Source organism: Asterias rubens, chromosome 15 (genome assembly GCF_902459465.1).
Source record: "Asterias rubens chromosome 15, eAstRub1.3, whole genome shotgun sequence".
In the NCBI taxonomy this organism is placed as follows: domain Eukaryota; kingdom Metazoa; phylum Echinodermata; class Asteroidea; order Forcipulatida; family Asteriidae; genus Asterias; species Asterias rubens.
The window spans coordinates 12,773,885-12,800,986 of NC_047076.1; the positions used below are offsets into that span (position 1 = coordinate 12,773,885).

Below are 27,102 nucleotides of genomic sequence, written 5' to 3' on the forward strand. Positions count from 1 at the left end.
TCAGCAGTTTTGCCAGACGCCTGGCTTGATTTTGATGGCTCGTTGCACACAATCAACGGTTACCCGTACAGTGATGGACACCAATGAAGGCTGGCTATACTCTAATCCTTCAAGCTGTGTGCATGGAAGATTACTGTGTGTTATATAACCATGGAGGTACATGTAGTACCTCCATGATATAGTGACATACAGATCCTTTGACATTTTACACAAAATGTTCAATACGTACTGTACGATGTCACGATACAGTACACCATACAGACAATGAGAAATTTGTTTACAGTAAGTAAGTGTGACCTTGTACATCTTTAGGTATTCTGGCAGGCAAGATACTACATAGCTATTGGTGTATTACTATTAACGTCTATTTGAAGTTGGTCTGGCTGAGGCCTAGTTTCAATGACCTTTTGACGGTGCCCTTCAAAATGAATCGTTTAGAAAACGAGCACTTCTACTTGGGTTTATAAACCATGCGAACGGCATCAACAACAAGAACAACTATTATGCAAAACATAATAATTCCACAACGAATATTCGGCCCTAAATTTTGTATCGCTATAAATTCTGGGATGACTGCACGATGACCTAGATTGCTCGATCAAACCATGGAGGAAAAACCCTTTGCAGAAACCATCTGTTTGTATGTGTGTGTTTTATTTGTTTTACAAATTTCAATAAAAAAACATACTCATACAAAACTAGGCAGCATTTTCAATCACAATCTAAAATTAAACTAAATAAAAACATTAACACTGCAGAGTTAAAAGAAATAGTGATGCAAAATAAACATTAGCCACGAAATTAATTCGTTTGCTTGTTGCAAAAGCAGGTTCTAGTTACGGTTGTTCCCCCATGGCGCCCTCTCCCGATCCGAGCTTCATTAGGCGTTCCATAGGTTGTAAATGTTTACCTTTCTTTTGGCAAGGGGAGGTCGGAGTGCACGTTACACATGTTGTGTGTGGAAAGCAATGCACGTTGTCGTCAGAGAGCAAAGTGCAAAGAGAGGTAGCTGCAGACAACCACGGTCTGTTTTTCCCTCAAAATGGCAGAGCTGACACTAGTTGACGATGTGGCTGTTTTGAAAGTGAAATACCCCCCTGTCAACGCTCTCGGGTAAGCACAACAGGGCATTGAAACAACCAGTTGTATTGTGGACAAAGTTAAAAGTCGCACTCGTGCGATAACGTACATGTGTAAATCAGATGCCACAGTGACGATGCGAGTCATGTCCACACCACTGGTTGCTGTTTTTAAAGTTACCTCTTGCTAACAAATATAATAATGCTACTTCACCCACAACTTCAGGAGTGCGTTAATGTTATGGTTTTCCTTGAAACAGAATTGCTATTAATGCTTGTTTTCTAAATACAATTAAGGTTGTGTTGGATGCCCCAGCATTTGTTAATTAAAAGAGTGGGCATTATATAAGCCTTTTTGAAGTATGGCGGACACGTCACACGCCGCGACTGATGTCACGCTCACCATGTTGGTGGTCATTAGGTTTACGTGTAAACGCCGCATATCGCCTAAAATGCGCACTTCACTGAATAACATACGTTCTATTTCTAATAATATACGCACAGATTTACCACAACCATGACAACAGTGTTGTAGCATTGTGTCCGACATACCTCAAAAAGGCTTGTTGGTAATTCCTCGAAACAAATATTACCACAAAACCATACTTGAAGACAAGTAATGGGGAGAGGTTTATGGTATAAAACATTGTGAGAAACAGCTCCCTCTGAAGTGCGTAGCTTTCGAGGAAGAAGTTATTCTCCATGAGCTTGATTTCGAGACCTCAGATATATAGAATTTGAGGTAACGAAACCAAGCATCTAAAACGCACTAAACTTCAGGTGACAAGGGCGTTTTTTCTTTCATTTCTCGCAACTTCGACGACCAATTGAGCTCAAATTTTCACAGGCTTGTTATTTTATGCATGTTGAAAATACACCAAGCGAGAACACTGGTCTTTGACAATTACCAAAAGTGTCCAGTAATTCCTGTTTAATTTTTTTTTTTTTAAAGGCTCCAGTCCTAAGTTTTGAATTATATGTTTTGAAATGATGTTAAATGTTGGCTACTGATTGATAGTAACTGTTAGTGTTAATATTATGAAACATCAGTTATCTACTACTATGTGGGCAACAACAATACCAAAATAAATGTTTTATTGAATTGAATATAACTTCAAGAATTAAATCAAATTGAATTTAATTGAACTGAATTGTGCTGTATAATGCCCATGGCATTGGGGATTATGAACTTCGCAACTTTTCACTCCTTAAAACAACCTGGTAAATCATCGATTGGGAGGGGGTGGGGAGAAGCTAAAAAAAGAGCACAAAACTTGTCTGCATTACAGAAACATTTTGTTTTGCTTTATTTTAACTACACTGATGCTACATTGTACGTCATGTAACTGTCGTTGTTTGTTTGTTGTTTACCATGAGTGCCGCTTGTGGCTGATATTACAACTTAAAAAGTTTCCATTATTATTAAAAACGTATTATTAATATTGTTGTTACAGATCTGCGGTCAGATCAGGAATAGTGGAGTGTCTACAAGTAAGCCAGTTTGTGTGTCCTCTCTTTTATCTTTAAAACACAACATCAGAGTGCTTAAATTTAAACAAGTTCCAGGAAAATTATATAGGGTTTGTGAGATCTTGTTTTCAAGACGGTCATTGCTATTTAACCCCTTAGGCCCTGTTCATACTTTCTGTGAAAGTGAATGCTGAAATCAAAAATTCGCAAAAAAATAATTTGCAACAGTTGACCTGTGTTTAACTCCTGCGAAACATTCGCTGTAAACAAAATCTCTTGGCTGTACTTGATGCAGAACACATCTAGTACGCGCAATGCACGCCTGCCATGTCTATTCCTTTGTGCCCATCTTGACACCAAAATGGTGATACAGGATGTATGGTGAGAAGGACCAATATATCATGTTTTACTTCTAAAAGAAGCATGTATACATGTAGTGCTTGACTTCCTGTAGGTCACACTCCTATGTTCCAACACCCCAGGATATTTTCCTTATCCTAACCTTAACCCTCACACTAACCCTATTGTGTGAATCACATAAGGGGGTTGGGCACATAGGGTGTTGAAATATAGAGCAGTGTCATTGCCGCAGGCATGATTTTGCACATTTTTACATTATAATTGCCGTTTAAATTGTACATGGCCTAGGACAGAAACCATAGCGTGATATGCTTGGTATTTATTTGATAATCAAAGATTTAAGAGATTGATAATCTTAAATATCTTGAAAGGTAAACGATAACCTTGTGATGTTGATAGTGACTGCATAACATGACCTCGGTAGAACAAATAAGTGCTTCGGACCCGACTGCAGACTGGGGGACCACAAAATGTAAACTGTACCAGAATTGTTTCCACGAGACCAGAATCAAACTGAGAATCATAAAAAACATTCCTGCCATAAGTTTAACATGCATTGAACTGTTTTTACTTGAACAAGCACTAAGAGAATATAAATCTCATTTGTCTATAGGGAGTATACTAAATGCATCAGTACTGTATAAAAATTGAAGGTATTTTTATGAGAATCAAAGTCAACACTTGAATGTTACTGGAATTGTTAGCGTGTCCTAAACTTTCAACGTAAATTCACATTGTTCATATTGTTTCTTCTTGTGTGTGTTTTGTATTTACAGAAAGCCAGTGTTAACCCCACTGTCAAGAGTGTAGTACTGTGTGGAGATGGCCGCACCTTCCCAGCTGGTGCAGATATCTCAGAGTTTAACTCGCCAGCTAAGGCTAATAAGAGTATGCTATAGAACGTTATGATCAATAATGTTTAGGGCCTCTCTCTCTTAAAGGGACAGTTGGTCCATGAAAAGTGTTTGAAGACCGTTTGTGTCCATGGTTGGAAAGATGTTTTAAAAGTAAAATTTAAGTATCCACAGAAAATGCCTCTAAATTGCGTGTTATCCTTTTACTTTACGAACTAACACAGTCGGTCTTTTTGGGGAGTCAATTTTACTTCACAAAATAGCGTGCCGTGTTAGTTCACAATGTATAAGGAAAACCATGCAGTTTCGAGGCATTTTTAGGTGGATCATTATATTTTATTTTTATCTTTCAAACCATGCATTTTAAAACAAACGGTTTTCAAACGCCTTTCATAGATCAACTCACCCGATCACAGGCAACGTGCCCTTTAAGTCCATTATGGCATCAACTGTCCCTTGGTGGTCCGAGAAATGAACTCCCTCCCAGCCTCCCTGTCCAGCTCGGTCGTCATTCGCTCATTCTTGCACAAATGTTGTCAGTCCACCTAGCTTTTGAATCTTCCTCTTCCAGCGCAGCCAGCAACATGCACGGCTTCTTAAGATTTCCCTCTGTCTCGTCTTGCAATATGCCCAAAACACATTTGTATTCCCTTAACAAAGCACATCAACACCAGACATAAATGATTCTTTGTTTATTATCATCAGGTCCTAATATCATTGAGGTCATCCATGCTATTGAGGCATCTGAGAAGCCTGTCGTAGCAGCGATTCATGGTACAGCACTGGGTGGAGGACTAGAGTTAGCTCTCGGCTGCCATTATCGCATCATCAGAAAAGATGGAATGTAAGTATCGCCGTGTTTTAATTTTGTTTTCACCCATAGACAGATGTATGTTAGCACTGTGTACTCGGTAGTTTCCCGAGTCCTGTGAACAATTATCACATGCATATTACTCGGTTGGGATCCGAACCCTTGACCCTTGAAACTCCTAAGCAGTGTCTTACCAACTAGACTACCGAGATTGCCCGGTAGCTAGCACTGTTAAAAATGCTGGCTACGGCTACAAATGTTGATAAGGCACTAGAAAAGATGGAATGTAGGTAAAGCTGTATTTTATTTTTGGTTTTTACACACACCAATGTGTGTTAGCACTGTATCCTCAGTAATTTCCCGAGTTCTGTGAAAAGATTTGACAGGCATATAACTCGAGTGGGATTCGAACCCACGACCCTTGCAATTCTAGAGCAGTGTCTTACCAACTAGACTACCAAGATTGCCCAGTTTATAGCACTGTATTACTGCTACTGGCTACTGGCTACTGCTACAAGTGTTGGTAAGGCAGGACTCAAATATTACCCTGGACAAAAGGCCAGAGGCTAGTGGTTTTACCCTCGGGCCAACTATGTCTTGTGCTTTTCAATTGAATAATATTGCCTTTCTGTCTAATTAAAATTATGACAAATGTTGACCTTAAAAAGTATTTCAACAGACTCAACATTAATATTCAATTATAAACTCAATACCATTAGACTTGACTGGTAAAAATTACTGGCCTGACACCAAAACTACTAGCCCCAGGCATGCAGTTTAGTGTAAAATTCATTCCCTGGCACTGTACTCTTTGTTTAGGTGGTATTACATGTATGCACATGCCTGTATGCTAAAAAAAGACACCAAGACATTTTCTCCTTTGGTAAAGGGCACCCTAAAAACCGAGGAACTTTGAAGTTTCTACACGATCATTTCTAGGGCAACAAGGCATTGACTAGGGGGCATGGAGGCAATCGCCTTTGTTGCCTCTGCGAAGTATCAGGCCTGAATCATCCTCGAGAAAGGGAGTCTTCAATAAAATAAAAAAAATATCGACGGACTTGTCTAGTCTCAAGTAATTTTTGCAAAGTACTACTCGCCTTTGGTCTGCAGTCAAATGTAAAGTTCGAGCTCTGCAAATCGTCTTCTAGAAAGGGAGCCTTGAATCGTTATTGTATTTCCCTCATTCAACAACAGCTTTATCTTCTTCTAAACCTTTTCTTGACATTTTGTTTCCCTGTGTTTACAGGGTAGGGTTTCCAGAGGTGAGCCTAGGCATACTGCCCGGAGGTTCAGGTACCCAGCGACTACCCAGAGTAACCGAAGTAACTGATGCTCTAACAATGATCACATCGGGGAGACCTGTATCAGCCAAACAGGCCCTAAGCAAAGGAATTGTAGACAAGGTAGGTGTAATAGATTGCCTTGGGATAAAGATTAACTTGGTTTTACCCATACACAGCGATGTGTGGGGTGTCGTGGCCGAGCGGATAAGAGCATCAGACTCAAGTTCAGGTGGTGTAGGGATGTGGGTTCGAATCTTGGTTGTGACACTTGTGTCCTTGAGCAAGACACTTAACCACTACTTCTAAACCATTGCTTCTGTCCGCCCAGGGGTAAAATGGGTTCCTGTGAGGGCAGAGATGGTTTATGTGAATGATTAGCTTGGAGCGCGCTAACTCGCATCACAGGCTGTAAACTCCTCGGGTTGTTGAGATAGTTTAAGGAATTAATTTAGGCCCAGTGTCAGGTTATTAATAATGCAGGCGCTTTGACACACCCTTTGGGCTGTGATAAAGAGCTATATAAAAATCAATTATTATTATTTATATTATTATGTGTGTTAACACTGTTTACTCAGTACTTTATTACTCGGTTGGGATTCAAACCCAAGACCTTTGCAATTCTAGAATTCTTAAAAATTCATAAAAGTATGGGAAGAATGCACCCAAGATAACATGCCTGAGGGCTAGCCCCAGAAGTAGGTGGCAATGTGCCCTTGGTGGCAGTTGGGTTGATAGCCCAAATCAGCTAACTGCAGTCGTCCGGCCGTGTGATGTCGAGATCTCATAAAAAATGTTTGTTTTTAAATGTGTACTTGATGAAGTAAGATCCACAAACGTTTTTTTTTGTTGCTTTTCTTTGTTCAGGTCGTTGATGGTGACATCGTCAAACATGGTATTTCCTTCGCCAAGTCCGTCGCTAATCAACCTGTAGGTCCAAGACGCATTAGTGACTGGAAAGTAAACGCGCCCCAAGATGTTCACAAAATCTTTGACGGTAATTTCGTTTGAATGCTTTGGTTAATTGCAGCGATATTACTGATGGGCAAATTGGTTCATATTTCTATGGTTTAAATGTTAACGTGTTGTTCCTGCATATACTTTGATGTCATCTCTCTATCTTCTTCTTTGTCTACCTCTGTTCCTTTTTCCTGTCCTCTCACTCCAGTTACTTACGTATTTCTGTGCATTAAAGGCAGTGGATACTATTGGTAATAACTCAAAATAAGTGTTAGCATAAAAACTTACTTGTTAGTAGTTAGCAATCATTGGAGAGCTGTTGATAGTGTAAAACATTGTGAGGTACGGCTCTGAAGTTATGTAGTGTTCTAGAAAGATGTAATTTCTCACGAATTCGATTTTGAGACCTCAGATTTAGATTTTTAAAATCATGCATCTGAAAGCACACAACTTCGTGTGACAAGGTTTTTTCTTCTTTTGTTATTATCTCGCAACTTCAACGACCAATTTAGCACAAATTTTCACACGTTTGTTATTTTATGCATGTCGAAATACACTAAGTGACAACTACCAATAGTGTCCAGTGTTTTTAAATCCCGTCTGTAAATGCTCCTTACTCTCTTCTCAACAGAAATGCGGAGGAGTGTAATCCGAACCTCAAGAGGTGCCATAGCTCCCCTAGTTTGCCTTCAATCCGTAGAAGCTGCTTTCATATGCCCCACCTATCAAGAGGGACTCCAGAGGTAAGGAGAATGTGCCTTTTTATCTACGGGGTAACTACGTTGGATGAAAAGATTTCACGCCAAGTTTTTCTTGGTATCAAATAATAAACCACGAGAGAAACTGATTGGGCAAGATTTAAATGATTAAAGACAAATTGACTAGAGCGAGATTTGGACCATTGACCTCTGGAATAACAGGCGGGCAATCTACACCAACTGAGCTTTGTAGCCCTTGGTTGGCGATCTCCCTATGTTTTGTGATCCCTGGCTATATACAGCAGTTAACAGTTGTTTGGCTATTGACTGGCACCCGAACAAAGATATAGACAATGCAGGGAGATCGGAAACCTAGGGCTAGATGGCTCAGTAGGTTGAGCTAATCTCACGTTAATTTTTACTCAAGTCATTTCACTATTTTTCAGAAGTCCTAAAGGAATTTAGCCAACAACAAAAGGTGCCGTCCAAGGCATGGATAATTTTTTTTCCTTTTTTTTTTCTCAATTTACTCTAAGGGAGGCTGAGTTGATGATGACTTTGATGACATCTGGTCAAGCGAGGGCGCAACAGCACGCATTCTTTGCAGAACGGTCTGTTGCTAAGGTAAGGTTGTGGGTACGAATCCCACCCGACTGTTTTGCCTGTAAGTTTGGTCTCACAGATATCGGGAAATTACTGATTACACCTCGTGCCGGAACTCTGGCATGCAACGGTAGGAGCTGCGTACAGCAATGGGACACCCGAGATTGGAGGGCCATCATTCGATGCTCTGCATCAACTGAATGAATAATAAAATAATAATAATAAAACAGACATTTATATTGCGCAGTTAACTACATAAATATACTCTACTGCGCATCACAAGGAATACAAAAAATGCAGAGAAAAAATGAAAAATTAAATACACAAACAGAGCAAGAATGAATGAATGAATACAGATCAGTGTAAGGGTGGAACAAATTATCATTGATCATTGATGTAATTTTTGGGGAGGTAGTGCTTTCTGCTCTACCAGCCAGGGTTTCTGATGGACTGTAAAGGGGTAACCTTGTTTTCGCCCCAGGAGTAGGTGGCAAGGGCCCCTAACAAAAACACATTGTAGCCCACACCTTGAAGTGGCCTTCAGACCTTGAAGTGGCCTTCAGGCCTTGTGTGTCTGGCGACTTGCATAACAAACAAAAACAAATCCTGAAACTTATCGTTTGGTATTTACTTTGTCCTTTTTCAGTGGGAGGTGCCCAGTAAAGGTGTTGGATACAAGACGGCCAAGCCTGTGCCGATCAGATCAGCTGCAGTGATTGGTGCAGGCACGATGGGAGCTGGTATTACCATGGCGTTGATTTCAATCGGCATACCTACGTACTTAGTCGAGCAAAACGAAAAGGTGGGATTTGTTTCATTTAATCACAGGGATGATTTGTACACATGCTAAATTGTTGTTGACTGTACACTTATTGTGAAAGATTAGGGGTTAACACCTGTGTTTTTGTTTCACCAATAATAGACCGATCCATTAGGCTGCGCCCGCAGCGCACGTGTGAGCAAGAACATGTGAGCCTATCAAATGCCATTCTGCACAACTCTGCCGCGCACACCAAGCATACGCGCATGCGTATCTGATTTTATTTTGTCAGACTTTTGGTGGCGCAATGGGTTGTGATTGGTCAATACGCAATGGGGCAGAGCTTAATGGATTGGTCTATTGCAGGTTTCCTCAGGCCTGGAAGCTACGGTGAACCAACCGAGCTATCCAAAACTTTGTTGGCGGTCTCCCTATTAGTCAATATCATTGTTCAGGCGAGCCATTCGGAGGTTGTTGGTTCATATCCTGAAGCTATATACAACTAATATTTATTATTAATATTTTGTTACAACTTGACACCCTCTGTGTAGTTTCTTATGCGTGGAGTGGAGACAATTAAGGGGTATGTTGGCTACAACGTCCAGAAAGGGCGGACTACAGCGTCCCAAGCCCAGAGGTTGCAGACCCTCCTCAAGCCGACCCTGGACTACGAGGATCTAAGAGGAGTAGACATTGTCATTGAAGCCGTATTCGAGAACATGAAAGTCAAGAAAGAGATCTTTGCCAGGCTGGATTCCGTCTGTAAGCCGGACGCCATCTTGGCTAGCAACACGTCGGGGCTGAATATAGATGAGGTTTGTCATGAGTGACAATAATAATAACTAGGGATGGAATTTGGCTGGTTTTGTATCATTTAGTGTGACATTTAATAGAAGACAACTGGTCGGAAATTCTTAAGTTATTATTCCTCTTAGGAGGAAGCCGACCACTGTGAATGCTAGAGTTCAACAATGAGTTCCCAAAATTAAGGCTGAGCTTGTCAAGCCGGGTAAAGACGGGTTTCGCATCCAAACATGAGTGCATTTATATATAGTATAGATATTGACTAGGGTCCATTCAGGGAGTCAATAAGCCATTTTTGAGCTTGATTTAAATATTGCAAACTATTCTGTTTATTTTTCAATTGTCATCCCCTTACCAAGATGGCTGCTGTAACCAAGCGACCAGAAAGCGTCATTGGGATGCACTTCTTCGCTCCAGCTCATGTCATGAAACTAGTGGAGAACATCTATGGTGAAAAGACGTCAGCTGTTGCTATGGCAACTGTGATGGATCTCAGCAAGAAATTAAAAAAGGTACGCAGGGCTTAGTTATAAATAATAAAAAAGCAAACACAAATGGATGTATGTATATGTACAGGTATTATATGAGATCTATACTAGATTAAACTACAATTGTCTAGCTCCATTTGGAATATTTTCCCAAATAGATGTTAATCGCAGACCCCACTAGTTTGTGCATTATCAAATTAAGTCCTCTTTTTGGAAAAGGAATTACATGTGGTGTTGCCAGAGGAAAGGACTGTTTTATTCTGGTTTCTTTCCCGAGATACCCTGCAGAGTATTGAACGTGATATCAGGGTTTTCAAACAATTTTTTTTCGGGAAAGATGGATTTTCTTTCTGCAAAATTAGCCTTAAGCCCTAGCTCTAAATCTGAGGTCTCAAAATCAAATTCGTGGAAAATTACTTCTTTCTCAAAAATTACGTCACTTCAGAGGGAGCCGTTTCTCACAATGCTTTATACTATCAACCTCTCCCCATTACTTGTTACCAAGTAAGGTTTTATGGTAATAATTATTTTGAGTAATTACCACTAGTGCAACTGCCTTTAATTAAGCTTTGTAATTTGTTTCTCAGATTGGAGTTCTGGTCGGTAACTGTCATGGGTTTGTTGGTAATCGAATGATGGCAAGATACGTGACTGAAGTGAGTATTTTGTTCTATGAATGAGATTGATGGGTAATTTCTAGCATTTCGACAAACATTTCCTTTATCGTGCACGTACATCTGATAAAACCCTCTTTTGCCTCATTTTCCTTGGACTGTGTTTAAACACTCCTTGACTTATTTGTATCACACATTCAAACGTGGCCTCCTAACCAATACATGGATCCATTAGGCTCCGCCAACGGTGCACTTGTGAGCAAGAACACGTGTAATGACTAATGATTGGTTAAGTCACTTCAAGTGTTGTTTAAAAATGCGACTTGCACATGGTATACCGACTATTGCTAGTTGTTTTTCTTTAAACAGGCGTTGTTCCTATTGGAGGAAGGGTGTCTTCCCCATGAGATTGACCAGGCCCTGAGAGACTTTGGGTTTCCAATGGGGATTTTTCAGGCAACGGATCTATCTGGTGAATATCTGTAGTAGAGTAAAAAGGCTAGAGAGATAACAAGTGTTCTGAGTTGAGGTTTTAAAATTACTTGTTTAAAAGGATGCGTCCGTTTAGCCTCTTCCTTTAATGGAACATTACAGAGTTGGTTTTGGCTTACAAAACAGTTGCTGGCAGTGTAAGCTCCTTTACGTAATACACCACATACATTGTACATAAACCGACAAACCTGTAGAAGTTTGAAATCTATCGGCCATCTGGTTTTAAAAAAAAAATACAGTGCACATTTTGCATGACATTGATAAAAAAACAAATGAATAAAATGCTCACTGAGTGATAAACTCCAAACGTGAAATAAGTTTTACTTATTTCTCATCAAATAGGATGTTTCGGACAGAAATATTTGAAGGGATGTTTTCTACTATCATCATCATTTATAAACCCTGTAAGTTTTATGTAAATCTGTGTTCTTAGACTGGTTAGACAAGCTTTTTTCTTACCAATTCAATATTGACAAATTTATGACGTTATTTTTGTATTGTTATTTGAATCTCAGGATTGGATATCGGATATAAAGGTCGCCAGGAGCAAGGACTAATTGGCACTGGGAATACCGCATCAGCTCGCTATAGAAACGGACAGAGATATTGTCCATTGCCGGATACCATTGCAGAGATGGGCCGCCTGGGTCAAAAATCAGGCAAGTTCAAATATCCACCAACTCGCTTATTTTTTTATTTTTTTTTTTATTTTTTTTTCTTTGGAGGAAGAAGTTCATTCAATCAGGGCCCAATTTCATCTAATAAAGGATTTGAGGCATTGTATGGTGAGGTATCAATGTATATTTGGTTTGGGCTAACACCATGTGTGTACTACTTTAGCTTATAGGATCGTAATAACTGTACTGCCGCGGAGTCAGTTCTGAATTGGTCTCAACGTTTCGACTAGCTTGCTCTAGTCATCGTCAGGAGACTGATCATCTCCAAAAAACACAAAAAAAAAAAATACCCTGTTTTACTTTTGTGTACCAGGTAAAGGTTGGTACAACTACGGCAAGCCCGGAGGTAGGATCCCAGAGAGGGACCCAGAGGTGGAGCAACTCATTGTGGACTTCTCAAATAAACATGGCATCAAGAGGAGGAAGATCTACCCAGATGTAAGATTCAAATTAAGTGTTTCAATATTAAAAGACACTGGACACCTTTGATAATTGTCAAAGACCCGTCTTCTCACTTGGTGTATCTCAACATATGCATAAATAACAAAGCTGTGAAAATTTGAGCTCAATTGGTCGTTGAAGTTGCGAGATAATAATGAAAGAAAAAACTCCCATACACACTGTTACACGTATTACATGAAGTTGTGTACTTTCAGATACTTGATTTCGGGACCTTAAAATCTAAATTTGAGGTCTCAGAATCAAATTCAAATATTTTAGTGGAAAACTACTTCTTTCTCGAAAGCTATGTTACTTCAGGGCGAGCCGTTTATCACAATGTTTTATACTATCAACAACTCTCCATTGATCGTTACCAAGTAGGTTTTCATGCTAACAATTATTTTGAGTAATTACCAATAGTGTCCCGTGCCTTTAAAGGCAAAAACAAGTTAAAGGCACTGGATACCATTGGTTGTTGTCAAAGACCTGCGCCAAGTTTCATAGAGTTGCTTAAGCACAAAAAGAAGTTAAGCAAAACAAAGTTATGTTTACCAGAATAAGGTTACCAGCTAAACTACCATTTCTGCTTAGCAGAGAGTTATAAGCAATAATGCGTAAGCAGCTCTATGAAATTTGGGCCCATTATTCTCACTTGGTTTATTCCAACATAATGTTTACATAAAAAAACAAATCTGTGAAAATTTTGACTAATTTTTGGTTATCAAAGTTGAAAGAGAATAATGAAAAAAAAAAAACACATCCTTGTTGCATGAATTTGTGTGTTTCCATGCCTAGTAAAAGTTTTCCAGGCCGGAAGTCTTTGATTATTTGATTGTGAAATAACCTCTTTCTCAAACCTATGTTACTTCAGAAAACAAAATTGTTGTAGAAAAAATGACCTACTAACGTGTCTATCTCTTTTTCACTTTTTAGGAAATAATTGAGAGGTGCCTTTATCCTCTTATCAATGAGGGGTTCAAAATTTTACAAGAAGGAATCGCAAACAAGATGGAAGATATAGATATTGTATGGTAAGTAGTCAGTGACGGGGCTCTCCCCCTTGCACTAGCTAGTCCGTCGGGCCTATACACGCAAATTTTGTTTCAACAGAGAAAATTTCGTCAGAAACGCAAACAAAAAATAATAATATATTATTTGTACTACTTATTTTACAAAACTCATGACGGTAAAACCATTTAAAATGCTCCAGACTGCATATTAGGGCATTTAAAACAAAAATAAATACCTAGTAGAAAACATTACAAAGACCTTGTTTCAATTCAGCATCATTTTGCAAAAAAACTTCAAAACTTTTGATCCAGAATGGCCCCTTCTTTTGAAAATCTTTGGGAGCCTCATTGCAGTTGCTTTACTGAGTATGTTGAACAGGCTAAGTTCAAGTCTAACAGAAGCAGGTTTAGTGGCTGTGTTTAAATGACCCCTCAAGATACTTCCGTTCCCACAGCCATTTTAACTTGCTCCTCTTTTGTTTTGTTTTCTTTTCTTCTTATTAGAAAATAGAACTAGCTAATGCAAACTAATTAGCAACCAAAAGGACCTCTGGTTTAAATGCACAAAATAATTGATGGTTTGGGGTTTCAACTTTTTTTCTTTTTTTCAGTCTTCGTGTAGGACTCGTCTAGAGTCAAAATGCCAGGCCATGAATTTTATTTTTTACATTTTTATTATTGTTTACTTATTTTCCAGGTTGTGCGGTTATGGATGGCCAAGGCATACTGGAGGCCCCATGTTCTATGCCAAGCAAGTCGGACTTCAACGTATCTATGAGCGCCTCCTGCACTACCAAAAGACCTTCCGTAAGTAACATTCCTTTGGGTTTAAACAGAGAAATTGAAACTGGAGAATGCTGAGCTTGGCCGCCCTCTGTGTTGTCTGTGGACGCGGCGTATCGATATCGCGCGATACGCATGTATGGCAAAAAGATCACCACGTGACACGTGTGTATGGCAAAATAATCACCAACTGACACGCGTGTATGGCAGAATAGGCATCTTGTAACACGCATGTATGGCAAAATGTCAAGATGGCATCGCACACAGACCGTTTCTACTGTTTTCATTGGTCAATGTGATGTCTACTGTATGGCAAAATATTTTGCCATGCACACTTAAAAAAAAGGCGTACGCGCGACCGTAAAAACGGTCTCACAACGAAACCGCACGCACATTTGAGACACTCGGCGTTCTCCAGGTTCTATTTCTATGGGTTTAACCCAAAACAATTTTGTGGGATTTGAACTAAGAATCTCCTGGTGAACTTGCCTGAATAAGCTATCCAGCCCTTTGTTGACAGTCTCCCTATTTTGTCAATATCTTTTTCAGGGGTGCCAGTCAGAGGCCATTTTATATCCAAAAGCCGTTTTGAGCTATGGTGGACACCATACAATGTACATGTGTACTTGGTTGGGGTAAATTTGTCCGTGTGCATGTACATTATACACCCAAACCACACTGTGCAAACCTATAGTATCTACCATTTCTCTAACAAGGCTAGTTAAATTGCTGCGTAGCCAGGGAATCACACACAAGTTTACAATACAATCAAGATAGGGAGTCTGCCATTATACATTCTTGTACATGTAGATAGCTCAGATGTTAGAGCGCCAGCATGCTAATCCAGCGGTCGTTGGTTTAAATTGTTCTATAGTAAATTTTGGCTTGTTCAACCCAGATCAGCTCAAATCTGTTTTCTCAGCATCAACTCACTCCCTATGGTATCCAATAACTCCCCATGGTATCCACTACTCAGCAGTTTGTCCCCCTCTCACTTTCCACAACATTCGCTGAGAAACTTCTTTTTGTCACTCAGCGAATGTTGTTGGAAGTGATATGTGGACAAAATGCTGAATCTAACATGGTTTTCTTATCAATATCCTCCATGATTATTTCTTGATTCTCTTTGTTTTTGGGGCAGATCAAAGTAGCTACTGGCAACCAGCTGGATTTCTGAAGAAGATGACTCTCCAACTGGCCAATAAACTCTAATCATCTCAAAACGTTCATGGAATCTTAAAGGTAGGTTCATAGATTGGTTTTTGTCAATGTATTGCTTAATTGAAGGCAAAAACATCAAGCAAGATACAAGATAAAGATATTAATTTTGGTTTTTACCCATACACACTGATGTGTGTTAGCACTGTATACTCAGTTCTTTCCTGTGAAAACATATCACAGGCATGTTACTTGGGCGGGATTCGAACCCACCACCCTTGCATTTCTAGAGCAGTGTCTTACCAACTAGACTACCGAGGTTGCCCGGTAGCTAGAGGCAGTTTGAATCCTATGTTTTGGCAGCGGGTACCGCAACAATACAAGAAGGATACAATAAAATGTCACATGTGAAAGTTTCAGCTGAACTCTGTGTCTTTTTACTCCGAGAGAAGGTCAAATCCCTCTATGTTTAGCGAGGTGACAGCGTGCACCAACCTCATCTCTGGCCGCAGCACTCACAAACAACCACCGACCCTCAGATCTCTGAGAGACACATTTATGCATGAATTGTTTTACAGATTCAAACTTTTTGGGGATGAAAAACTATCCAAACTTGAAAGAGAATCCTTTCTCAAAATAGTTTGTTTTATCAACAGCTGCAGTGCTCCTTACCAAATAAGTTTTGATGGTGATTAGTTGTTGGAATACATACCAGTCTATGATCCTAGCTTTAAAGGGAAGGTACACGTTTGGTAATTGCGAAAGACCAGTCTTCTCACTTGGTATATCCCAACATAAGCATAAAATAACAAGCCTGTGGAAATTCGAGCTAAATTGGTCATTGAAGTTGCGAGAAAATGATGAGAGAAAAAGCACCCTTGTTGGACGAATTTGTGTGCTTTCAGATAGAAATAAAAGACTTCTGGCTAGAAGTCTTTTATTATTTTGGTGAGAAATTACCTCTTTCTCAAAATATATGCTACTTCAGAGGGAGCCGTTTCTCACAATGTTTTATACTACCAACAGCTCCCCAATGCTCGTTACCAAGTCAGTTTTTAAGTTAATATTTGTTTTGAGTAATTACCAAACGTGTACCTTCCCTTTAAGTTAAAATCTTTGGTCATTTTATTTTGCTGTTTTTTTGGCTGTTTGTGAGTTAAAACAAACCTCCGAATTGTATTGTGTCATGGATATACAATTGTAACTTATATGAAATCAAATTGCCTCCATGTGGTGGCAAACAAGTTCTCGCAGTTGAACATTTGGAACGTAAAATTGTTTGTACCCTTACACTGACGCTTATTAAGTACTGTATACTCAGTACTTTCCAGAATTCTGCGAAAAAAGGAACAACCTTTTCATTGCAAGAGCAGGGCCCAATTTCATGGCTCTGCTTACCGTAAGCACAGAATTGGCGCTTACGGAAGCAGGGAATTCTGTGCTTACGGCAAGCGTATTTCACGGGTTAGCTGCGAATTTTGGCTTCTGCGCGTGCGTACTCCGCGTTACTAGGCATTCTACGCTTACAAGGCTAACGCAGAAATTTGGCGCTTGCACATAAGCTGGGACGTGATTGAAGCACAGAATTCGGCGGTAAGCAGAGCCATGAAACAGAGCCCAGATGTCTTACTACTAGACCACCGAGCTAGCTCGGTCCTAAGAGGCACTTCAACACCTTTGCGTTAGCAGTGTATACCGCATCGATTTAAGAGGTGTTAATTTTGATGAAAGCAAAATTAACATCAAATTCATACACTATAAAAGTTTGTTTTCACGAATCGAGGATTAATGCGCAGAATTAATTTGCAACTTTTTCCTTGGTCATCATGCAAATTGTACTTAGGGTCTAGTTTTATAATTCCAATTAGAATACAGAGGAGCCTCCTTATTTATGAATTGTAAGGATAAAACGAATTTGCAAGATTTCAACAGGTTTAATTTTAGGACATGGTAAACTTATCTTTTACTCCGTAACCCAGCTCTGCGACCTTTCAAAGACCAAGCCGATCACCCAATTCTCAAGAAGTTATCAATTCGGGGCGCTATCTACGTCAAAATCCAGCATTTTTTCAAATTAAAGACTGCATCACGACTGTACTGCTTCTATGTCAAAAGCCTTGCTGACTTGCTGCCACTACGATAACACCAAGACCAATGCCGACCAAGCGGTTGTTTCTACTTCGAAATGGTTGCAGACGACGCTATATTTTTATTTACGACCACAGAGATCGCACCACAATGCTACCACGCTGCTTGTACGATAATGGCATTCCAACTACGTTCTTAATCAAATTTTGCTCTGCTTATTTTTTGCTACAAGCAACTACGCTTATTTTGAGCATGTTCAAATATGAGAGAGAATGTAGCTACCAAACCATGGAGATCCTCACATGTTTTGCCCGCGATTGGCCACGCTCTTGGCCACTTTTCCTCCGTAGTAGAAGCGGTGTCTACATATGTGTGAAAGGGGTATCATACTTGCGTAATGTTAATCACTTGATACTTCGAGATGATTGTAACATAATTTGAAAACCCTCCAAGTTGTATAATTTATTTTTATAAATAAATAATAATTGTCAATAAAATATGTAGTAACAACTTTAAATGAATGTTGGTGTCTTTGTTTAATTATTGATATATACCGCAGTTATATATACCTGTAGTTATACGTTAAATGCACTGTTGATCAGTGTTAATGTAACTCTTTGTAAACTTGTGAATAATTTAAGGGAAGGTACACGTTTGGTAATTGTCGAAGACCAGTGTTCTCACTTGGTGTATCCCAACATAAGCATAAAATAACAAACCTGTGAAAATTTGACCTAAATTGGTTATCGAAGTTGCGAGAAAATGATGAGAGAAAATACAACCTTGTTGGAAGAATTTGTGTGCTTTCAGATAGGAATAAAAGACTTCTGGCTTGAAGTCTTTGATTATTTTTGTGAGAAATTACCTCTTTCTCAAAATCTATGCTACTTCAGAGGGAGTCGTTTCTCACAATAACTTATACCACAACAGCTCTACAATCCCTTTAAAGGCAGTGGACATTGTTGGTAATTACTCAAAATAATTATCATCATAAAACCTTTCTTGATTACGAGTAATGGGGAGAGGTTGATAGTTTAAAACAGTGTGAGAAACAGCTGCCTCTGAAGTGACGTAGTTTTTGAGAAAGAAGTAATTTTCCACGAATTTGATTTCGAGACCTCAAGTTTAGAATTTGAGGTCTCGAAGCAATCAAAAAGCACACAACTTCGTACGACAAGGGTGTTTTTTCTTTCATTATTATCTCGCAACTTCGACGACCGACTAAGCTCAAATTTTCACAGTTTCACATTTTATGCATATGTTGAGATACACCAACTGTGAAGACTAATCTTTTACAATTACCAATAGTGTCCACTGTCTTTAAATGATAGAAAGTCAATAAATATAGTAACAACAAAAAAGGTTCCTCCGACAGAATTTGTGTTTTCAAACCGTTGTTTTGTTTGTTTTGTTCGAATTTATTTAGTTTTGATTTATCTTGTTTGGTTGAAGTGTTCTTTTTTCCTAAACATATTTTTTTAATTAGAATAAATTGTTCTCGTCCAATTAATTAAAAAAAAAATTTGGGGGGTGAACAAAGAATTGACTAGAGTGGGATTCGAACCAACGACCTCCGGATTAACGTGCCGGCGCTGTACCAACTGAGCTATCTAGCCTTATATTGGCGGTGTCCCTATTTTGTCAATACCTTTGTTCGGGGGTGCCAGTCAGAAGCCATACAACCGTTAACTGCCGTGTAGCCAGGGATCTTGCCCAAATTACGATACAACCTGGGAAGCAGCAGCCAGGGATTTACCTTAAGGGGATACGACTTTTTGTTTCATTTTTTAAATGAAAGTGTATAATAAAAGAAACTGTTTTAAAAACAACTGTTTTTCAAAACTAGAGTTGGTCTGAGATTTTTCACAAATATTTATGCGAAGAATGACAGTTCAATAGTTCAATATGTTAATAATGATTTCCACGAGTATATCCCTGAATCGAATCATTACAAAGACTTAGAAAAGATCAAATCTATGAGACTGACAAAGTAAACAGCAAATAAGAGAATATTCCAATTAGGCCTAGTTCTAAACTTAATTATACTTTTTTTCCTGATAGCTTTTAAAACTTTAAGATCAACATCTTATTCTTTTCAATTTTTGAAAGGCAAGTATTGTAGCATATACTGAGAACAAATTAAGTACAAGAATGTGATGCAATTACAGTCAATATAATACACATAATATTGTGTGAAAAATAAACTAATAATATCAAAACGGTCTTTTTACAGGACCAGCATACAGTTGTCAAATTTACTTTTTGTTTTATGTGTGATCTGGAATTTTATGCTGGAAGTAAGCCACACAGGAGATTCAAGTGTATAATATACAGAACCAAATGGAATCTTACTTGTAATCCAACATATACAGTCGAACACCTTTATGGTACTTGGGTGGGACTTAATGAATATACCTTGTTACAAGTATACCTTGTACAATTAACAGTAATGGAAAACAAAGGAAAATAAAGACTTTGGACCTAACATTTTGCTTGTTATAAGCAGGACCTTTTCCTGCTCTTTAATCTTATCAGGGTTCGACTATAATAATCCTTCACAAAACCGTAAATCATGTTGAAATTAATAGCGCACTATCAGCACATATAACAAAAATACACCACCTCGGCGGGTTTAAACCACCAGTTGAAAACCGATTTAACACACTTTGATTCCCATTCATAAATACCTTTTCGGTCAAAAACATCATCACTTTTTGGTCAAAAAGTAAAATAAATCCAAAAATTATAATTGTTAAATGATTTCTTTCAACACAACACCACTCCAGCTATGAAATGGTAAAGCCCTCCGCCGCCCTCGGGTAAACAAATCCACAATAAACAGCTAACATTGAACTTCGCACAAGCACACTGTAAGTGCAACAGATGTTTCACTTTCATTTGACTTTTCAACCTATTGTTGTGTTTTAATTGTTTTGTGTCATCAGCCAGATGTTCTATATATGAATAATTCAAGGTTTTTTTTACAAAATATCATTTCAATTTGTATCGCTTTTTCCATGCAGCATGAAACTAAATGGATAGAATACAGATGCACAAACTAGTTAATGATAATTGACTTTGAAAAGCTAGCAAAGCTTTGCTCACCATTACAACGGATGTAGCAAGACCTAGGGGCAGTGCGTTTGTTTGTAAAAACTTTATTTGAACAAATTATTATTCAATACTGCAATTTTGTCTTTGAATGCATACTTAGGATTAACAATAATTGGTAGCCCAGGGCTGGGCTTCGCTCAGCATCGGACAAAACCCGTCTTGCTGAAAATAAACTAAGCAGCAAATCTCTTGTTGCTTCCATTAATTAAGTTTAACTTGAAATGCATGATTTTGGAAGAAAAACCACTCCAGAAATAGCTTGCACTCCTCTCACTTCAAGCACAACTGGTGTCCTGTTAAACTTTTGCCCAATGAGCACCCTAGCTCCGTTGTGTGCAAATGTGGGTGTGTTGGTACCAGTGTGTAACCATGACTGCACAATAGTATGATGTTCCCCCAAAACAGTAAAGAAACAGTTCCCACTCCTGAAAATATTCCAAGTCCCCCAAAACAGGAATGAAACAGTGTCAACACTCGTCAAAATATTCTATGTCCCAAAAAACAGCAAATAAACAGTGTCACCACTCCTCAAAGTATTCTAAGTCCCCCAAAACAGCAAAGAAACAGTTCCCACTCCTGAAAATGTTCCAAGTCCCCCAAAACAGGAATGAAACAGTGTCAACACTCGTCAAAATATTCTATGTCCCAAAAAACAGCAAATAAACAGTGTCACCACTCTTCAAAGTATTCTAAGTCCCCCAAAACAGCAAAGAAACAGTGAAAGCATTCTTCAAAATACTCTATGTCCTGAAAAAAACCCAGTTAAAAACAGTCAACCACTCTTCAAATTACTCTATGTCAAGAAACAAAAAGCAGAGAAAAAACATGTTTCAATGATAAAAACAGATTTAAAACAGTCCTCAACTTTGATGCATTTTCTAATAAACAGAAAAAAACATGTGTTTTTCCTGTTTTTAAGTTTAAAACAGGAAAAAAACATGTTTCTAGCAGGAAAAAAAACGGGTTTCTCTTCAAGAATTTCGGTGAGGGAAACCCTTCTTTTTAATAAGTGCACTGGTTTATTTTACGTGCGTAACACAACACACGGGACCAATGACTTTATGTTCCATCCGAAGGACAAAGTATCATGGAATAAGTGTCTTGCTTAAAAATACACAGGTGTCACGACTGGGACTCTAACCCACACTCTACTGATCAGAAACAGTCTGGTGCTCTTAACCACTAGGACATGACACGCCACAATAAACAGCTAACATTGAACTTTGCACAAGCACACTGTAAGTGCAACAGATGTTTCACTTTCATTTGACTTTTCAACCTACATGTATTGTTGTGTTTTAATTGTTTTGTGTTATCAGCCAGATGTTCTATATATGAATAATTCAAGGTGTTTTTTTTACAAAATATAATTTCAATTTATATCGCTTTTTCCATGCAGCATGAAACTAATTGGATAGAATACAGACGCACAAACTTTAAAATAGTATGGTTTGGATAATTGTAACCACAAAACATTTTTTGATCTATGAATCATGAAACATTTTAATCTGAGATAAAATGTTTCTCAGATTCCTCCGGGTTGGTGTCCATTCATGAATACTGCCGCCAGATTTGCGGTTTATCCACTGGAACTTTTCTAGACATGGATAGATTGGACATTCTTGTGAAAATGTATTCAGCTGAAGCTTTCACTTGTGGACTTTTAAAGTATCTTTTGAAATTGTTTTGTCTATAAATCGCCATTGAAGCGGTAAAAGCCAATCTATGACTTTACCTTTAAATGCTTTGTAATGGGAAGTGAAGGCTCTAACGAGTAAACCTGCTTGAACATTAGACCCAGTAACTGGGGTGCTGTACTCGTCTTTTCAAAAAAAAATTGTTATCGGTCATACTGTACTACGACCGATAATGACAATACGACCGATAATGACAATACGACCGATAATGACAATACGACCGATAATGACAATACGACCGATAATGACAATACGACCGATAATGACAATACGACCGATAATGACAATACGACCGATAATGACATAATGTTGGGAGGAGTGTTGGCGATTTAAAAGAGCCGGTGGGGACTCATTTTATTGAAGAGTAAACTGTGCTTGTCTCCTGAAGACAAGCACAGTATATTTATCGAAGCATCAAGACCTTTTACTATCCACTCCTTTCAGAGCTTCAAACATCATGAAGTGAGTTTGACATCTCTGGGTTTCTGTTGTGTTGGATTCGGGGGGGCTAGGTATATCCACTTGTAAAGATGAAAGTAAGCATGCGGTATTAAAATGCAAGCAAGTGATATGTCAGGGTTTTGGTTGATCACACTTGGTCTTCTTGAGTTTCTCTGTAGAAATGAAACTGCCGTCACAGAGACCAATGATTTTACTCTGATTAATGTCTTTATGTGAGTGCAAATGTCCTAAAATAGTGTTTACGTTGAACGCAAGTTTTATGACGTCTTCTCGATTAAAGACACTGGTAATTGTGAAAGACCGTTCTTCTCACTTGGTGTATCCAACAAATGCATAAAATAACAAACCTGTGAAAATTTGAGCTCGATTGGTCGTCGGAGCAGAGTTGCGAGATAACTGAAAGAAAAAACACCCTTGTCACACGAAGTTGTGTGCTTTCAGATGCTTGATTTCGAGACCTCAAATTCTAAACTTGAGGTCTCAAAATCAAATTTGTGGAAAATTACTTCTTTCTCGAAAAATACGTCACTTCAAAGGGAGCCGTTTCTCACAATGTTTTATTCTATCAACCTCTCCCCATTACTCGTCACCAAGTGAGGTTTTATGCTGATACTTATAATAGATGTTAAATTTGCATCGGGGATGAAGAATATTAATTTTGGTTTTTACCCATACACCGATGTGTGTTAGCACTGTATACTCAGTACTTTCCCGAGTCCTGTGAAAAAATATCACAGGCATGTTACTCGGGTGGGATTTGAACCCACGACCCACGAACATAGGATTCGAACTGCCTCTAGCTGCCGGGCAACCTCGGTAGTCTAGTTGGTAAGACACTGCTCTAGAATTGCAAGGGTCGTGGGTTCGAATCCCACCCGAGTAACATGCCTGTGATATTTTTTCACAGGACTCGGGAAAGTACTGAGTATACAGTGCTAACACACATCGGTGTATGGGTAAAAACCAAAATTAATATTCTTCATCCCCGATGCAAATTTAACATCTATTATATCGTTGCGGTACCCGCTGCCAAAACATAGGATTCGAACTGCCTCTAGCTGCCGGGCAACCTCGGTAGTCTAGTTGGTAAGACACTGCTCTAGAATTGCAAGGGTCGTGGGTTCGAATCCCACCCGAGTAACATGCCTGTGATATTTTTTCACAGGACTCGGGAAAGTACTGAGTATACAGTGCTAACACACATCGGTGTATGGGTAAAAACCAAAATTAATATTCTTCATCCCCGATGCAAATTTAACATCTATTATATCGTTGCGGTACCCGCTGCCAAAACATAGGATTCGAACTGCCTCTAGCTGCCGGGCAACCTCGGTAGTCTAGTTGGTAAGACACTGCTCTAGAATTGCAAGGGTCGTGGGTTCGAATCCCACCCGAGTAACATGCCTGTGATATTTTTTCACGGGACTCGGGAAAGTACTGAGTATACAGTGCTAACACACATCGGTGTATGTGTAAAAAACCAAAATTAATATGCTGATACTTGTTTTGAGTAATTACCAATAGTGTCCACTGCCTTTGAAAGAGCCTATTTGGACACACAAAACAGGAAAGCGCCATCTGAGCATTATTGTGCCATATTTTTGTTGCAAATCGAGATACGTTTTTTTTGCACTGCATGTTGAGTTATGTTCTGGTGCAGAGAGTCATGCAGGAAACCTCTTAAATGAAATTTCCTGTACATTCCTGATTCTTGATCTCCTCATCAAAGTTTTCTCTCTTTTAGTAATTTTAGTCTCAAAACAATCTGAAAATAAACCAAAATTTTTTTTTGTTTAATCATTTAGAAAGGAGAGATTGTAATCATTGAAGAGCCATGCCATTATGGAATTTGCGAGGAGGGTGGAATTATCGTGAAACAACCGGAGTGTGATCCACTCGAGTGTCCAGAGGTAAGTCCATATTGCAGGAATGTAATTTCTCAGATTTTAAACGGAATTCTGTTTTTTGGGGTTTTCTTTTACCCTCCACAAATAAAGATTTCTGGACCCCCTTCCTCCCCCCCCCCCAGAAAAACAAACCAAAATGAACACATATAGTCGTCCCAGATAGCAGTGTTGGGTTTAATTTTGGGCTTCATGCTTGCAAGTTTTTGAGCTTGCATGCTTTCGAGTTGCAAGCTTTTGCGCTTTGCGCTCATAGTTCAGTTGTTTGTTTTAAACAACCTTTCACATCCCTGATGTTGCCATGTTTTCAGTCTCATGTAAATCCAACAACCCTTAGAGTCTACAAGCCTTGCATTTATTTGTATATTCCCGACCAAGTTGGTCCCAATCCTAATGAATTTTACATACGCATTTCTGTTTCTTCAAATACTTAAATTTGTGTTAAAATATATACATGTACAAATTTAAATTTTAATTTTTCAAAGAGAAAGAAAATAGTCCGCATTGTGTCAAAACCTGTATTTTGTAAACCCAGGATGTTCCAGGTCTAGAATAAACCTTAAGCATTGACCTCATCAAGCCACCATCTTTGGGTACAGGCATGCCACTTTTCTTCGGATCAGCTGATTTCCTCTTTATTTTAATCTCAGTTATACCATTCAAAATTGAAAAATCCTATACAAAGCAGTAACATTTTGTAATTTCCTCTTTTTTTGGTGAAGTTGCAGTTGCATGCTTGGAGGTACTGTACACTGATGAGGAAATAACAGAAATGCACATATATGTACGCGCTGTGCATATGATTGGCCAATGGACAACCCCCTTTGACCTCTAGGCAAAGGTGCCCTACTCATGTGACATCATAAGCAACTCAATTCCTTGTGGTTAAGTCATTGGGAGGTGGGTTAATACCTGTGTATCATCTGCGTAGATGTGAAACTTTAAGCTATGCTTTCGCAGGATGTTACCCAAAGGAATGGTGTACATGTTGAACTGTTTGGGACCCACTATCAATCCCTGTGGTATGCCATATTCCAAATCAAGACGTTGAGAAAACAAGCCATCTATACAATCACTGGTTGTTCTTCCAGCCACTCACCTATCAGATAGTGCTATTCAACCATAGGCTTATATACTCCTATTTTTGTATCTTATCTCAACTAGGGTTCAACAATGGAGAGTGCTCCAACAGGAAGCTGCTGCCCAGTCTGTGGTAAGTACCCTCCAAACATACAGCACTTATAAACAAGTGTTTTGAGTTCTCCAGAATTTAATTTTCCTTAATTTCAGGACTTTATCAAAACTTCCAAATTCAAATTGGAAGAAGTAAAGGAAGGTCCACAGGATAGCCTTTATTCAAGGCGGACGCAGCGTCAGAACCCCCAAATGTCACGCACGAAAAGAGACCAGTGCAAGGGGCGAAGCGCCTTTAACAACTCTGTTATATCTAGTCAGTTATTCATGATCATGAAATATTTATGTATGCATTTTCTTTTCGTTGCCCTGAGCACGTGACTCGGTGCGTCCTTATCCATGAAAAACCAGGAATATTTGTGCGTAGGTAACGGCGCGTATGCACACGCACGTCTTATCTAGTGCTGATATTTTTCGTGCTCAACATTTTGGGGTCTTAAGGACATCTGGGGGTGCCACATGCGCTTTAACTAAAGGTGTTGAAACATGTAGTGTTGTAGTACTAGTAATGCAGAGAGTAAAATCTCCTGAATTTGTAACATGAGACTTTCTGGTTCTAGAGTAAAAGAGCTCAATAGCAATTGGTCGTGAATTTTCACGTGCCTCAAATACAAACCTGTTATTAAGTATAGCCCATCGCATCCCCTAAAATATTAAAGTGTTCTTAGAAGCTCAATCTCTAAATTATTCAATCAGTAAAGTCAATAACAATCCTATGATCATTCTGCTTTTTCAACAGTTCCCATACCGAGTTGCAAAAACAACAGCAACCTAAACTACCTTGTGATTAAAAACTGCATTTCCGCCAACATGATTCGTGAGACGAGCTGCTCTGGGTCTTGTCCATCTTATGTTTACGCCCAAACCACATTTGGGCTCAAGATGGGAAGTTCCTGTGAATGTTGTCGTCCAACTCGATTGAGTGAAAATACTGTTGAAATGCAGTGTGATGATCAAACGACCTACAGTCATACCTATCAGGTGATAGAAGAATGTACCTGTAAAAGCTGTGTCGAAAATCTAAGAAGAGAAGGAGTAGTTCACAACATTTAACCATTGTAACCATTCTTTGCCTCCCTCAAAAAATACAACTAGGAAAAAAAAATGTCAAGGGAAGATTCTTGATTACAGTTTAACTTCAAAAATGAAACGAGCCTTTTGTTTCAGTGCTAAACAGGCCTGACTTTAATCAGTGAGCTTTCACATGACAACATTTCACTAGAGAATTGGTACTGGTATGAACTTTGGAATCAGTGAGCTTTCACATGGAAATATTTCTCTGAAGGATTGGTACTGGT

At 38.9% G+C, this 27,102-nt stretch overlaps 1 protein-coding gene across 2 annotated transcripts; it reads left to right on the forward strand.

Annotated features, from left to right (window-relative positions):
• The first annotated feature begins 863 nt into the window (after window positions 1-863).
• On the forward strand, window positions 864-27,102 carry LOC117299859 (peroxisomal bifunctional enzyme-like). Of its 2 annotated transcripts, XR_004520120.1 has the most exons (21): window positions 865-1,113; window positions 2,534-2,570; window positions 3,686-3,797; window positions 4,469-4,607; window positions 5,824-5,980; window positions 6,725-6,854; window positions 7,449-7,560; window positions 8,052-8,139; window positions 8,765-8,920; window positions 9,430-9,693; window positions 10,042-10,194; window positions 10,758-10,826; window positions 11,154-11,256; window positions 11,792-11,935; window positions 12,267-12,391; window positions 13,328-13,425; window positions 14,102-14,211; window positions 15,329-15,429; window positions 24,512-24,616; window positions 25,775-25,823; window positions 26,544-27,102. XR_004520120.1 is itself a non-coding variant. In XM_033783428.1 (18 exons), exons 1-18 carry the CDS (start codon window positions 1,043-1,045, stop codon window positions 15,397-15,399), a joined length of 2,139 nt encoding a protein of 712 aa, XP_033639319.1. In that variant the 5' UTR covers window positions 864-1,042; the 3' UTR covers window positions 15,400-15,573. The 2 variants fall into 2 exon arrangements, 1 of the variants encoding a protein (XP_033639319.1); XM_033783428.1 differs by lacking the exons at window positions 24,512-24,616; window positions 25,775-25,823; window positions 26,544-27,102 and having other exon boundaries at window positions 864-1,113; window positions 15,329-15,573.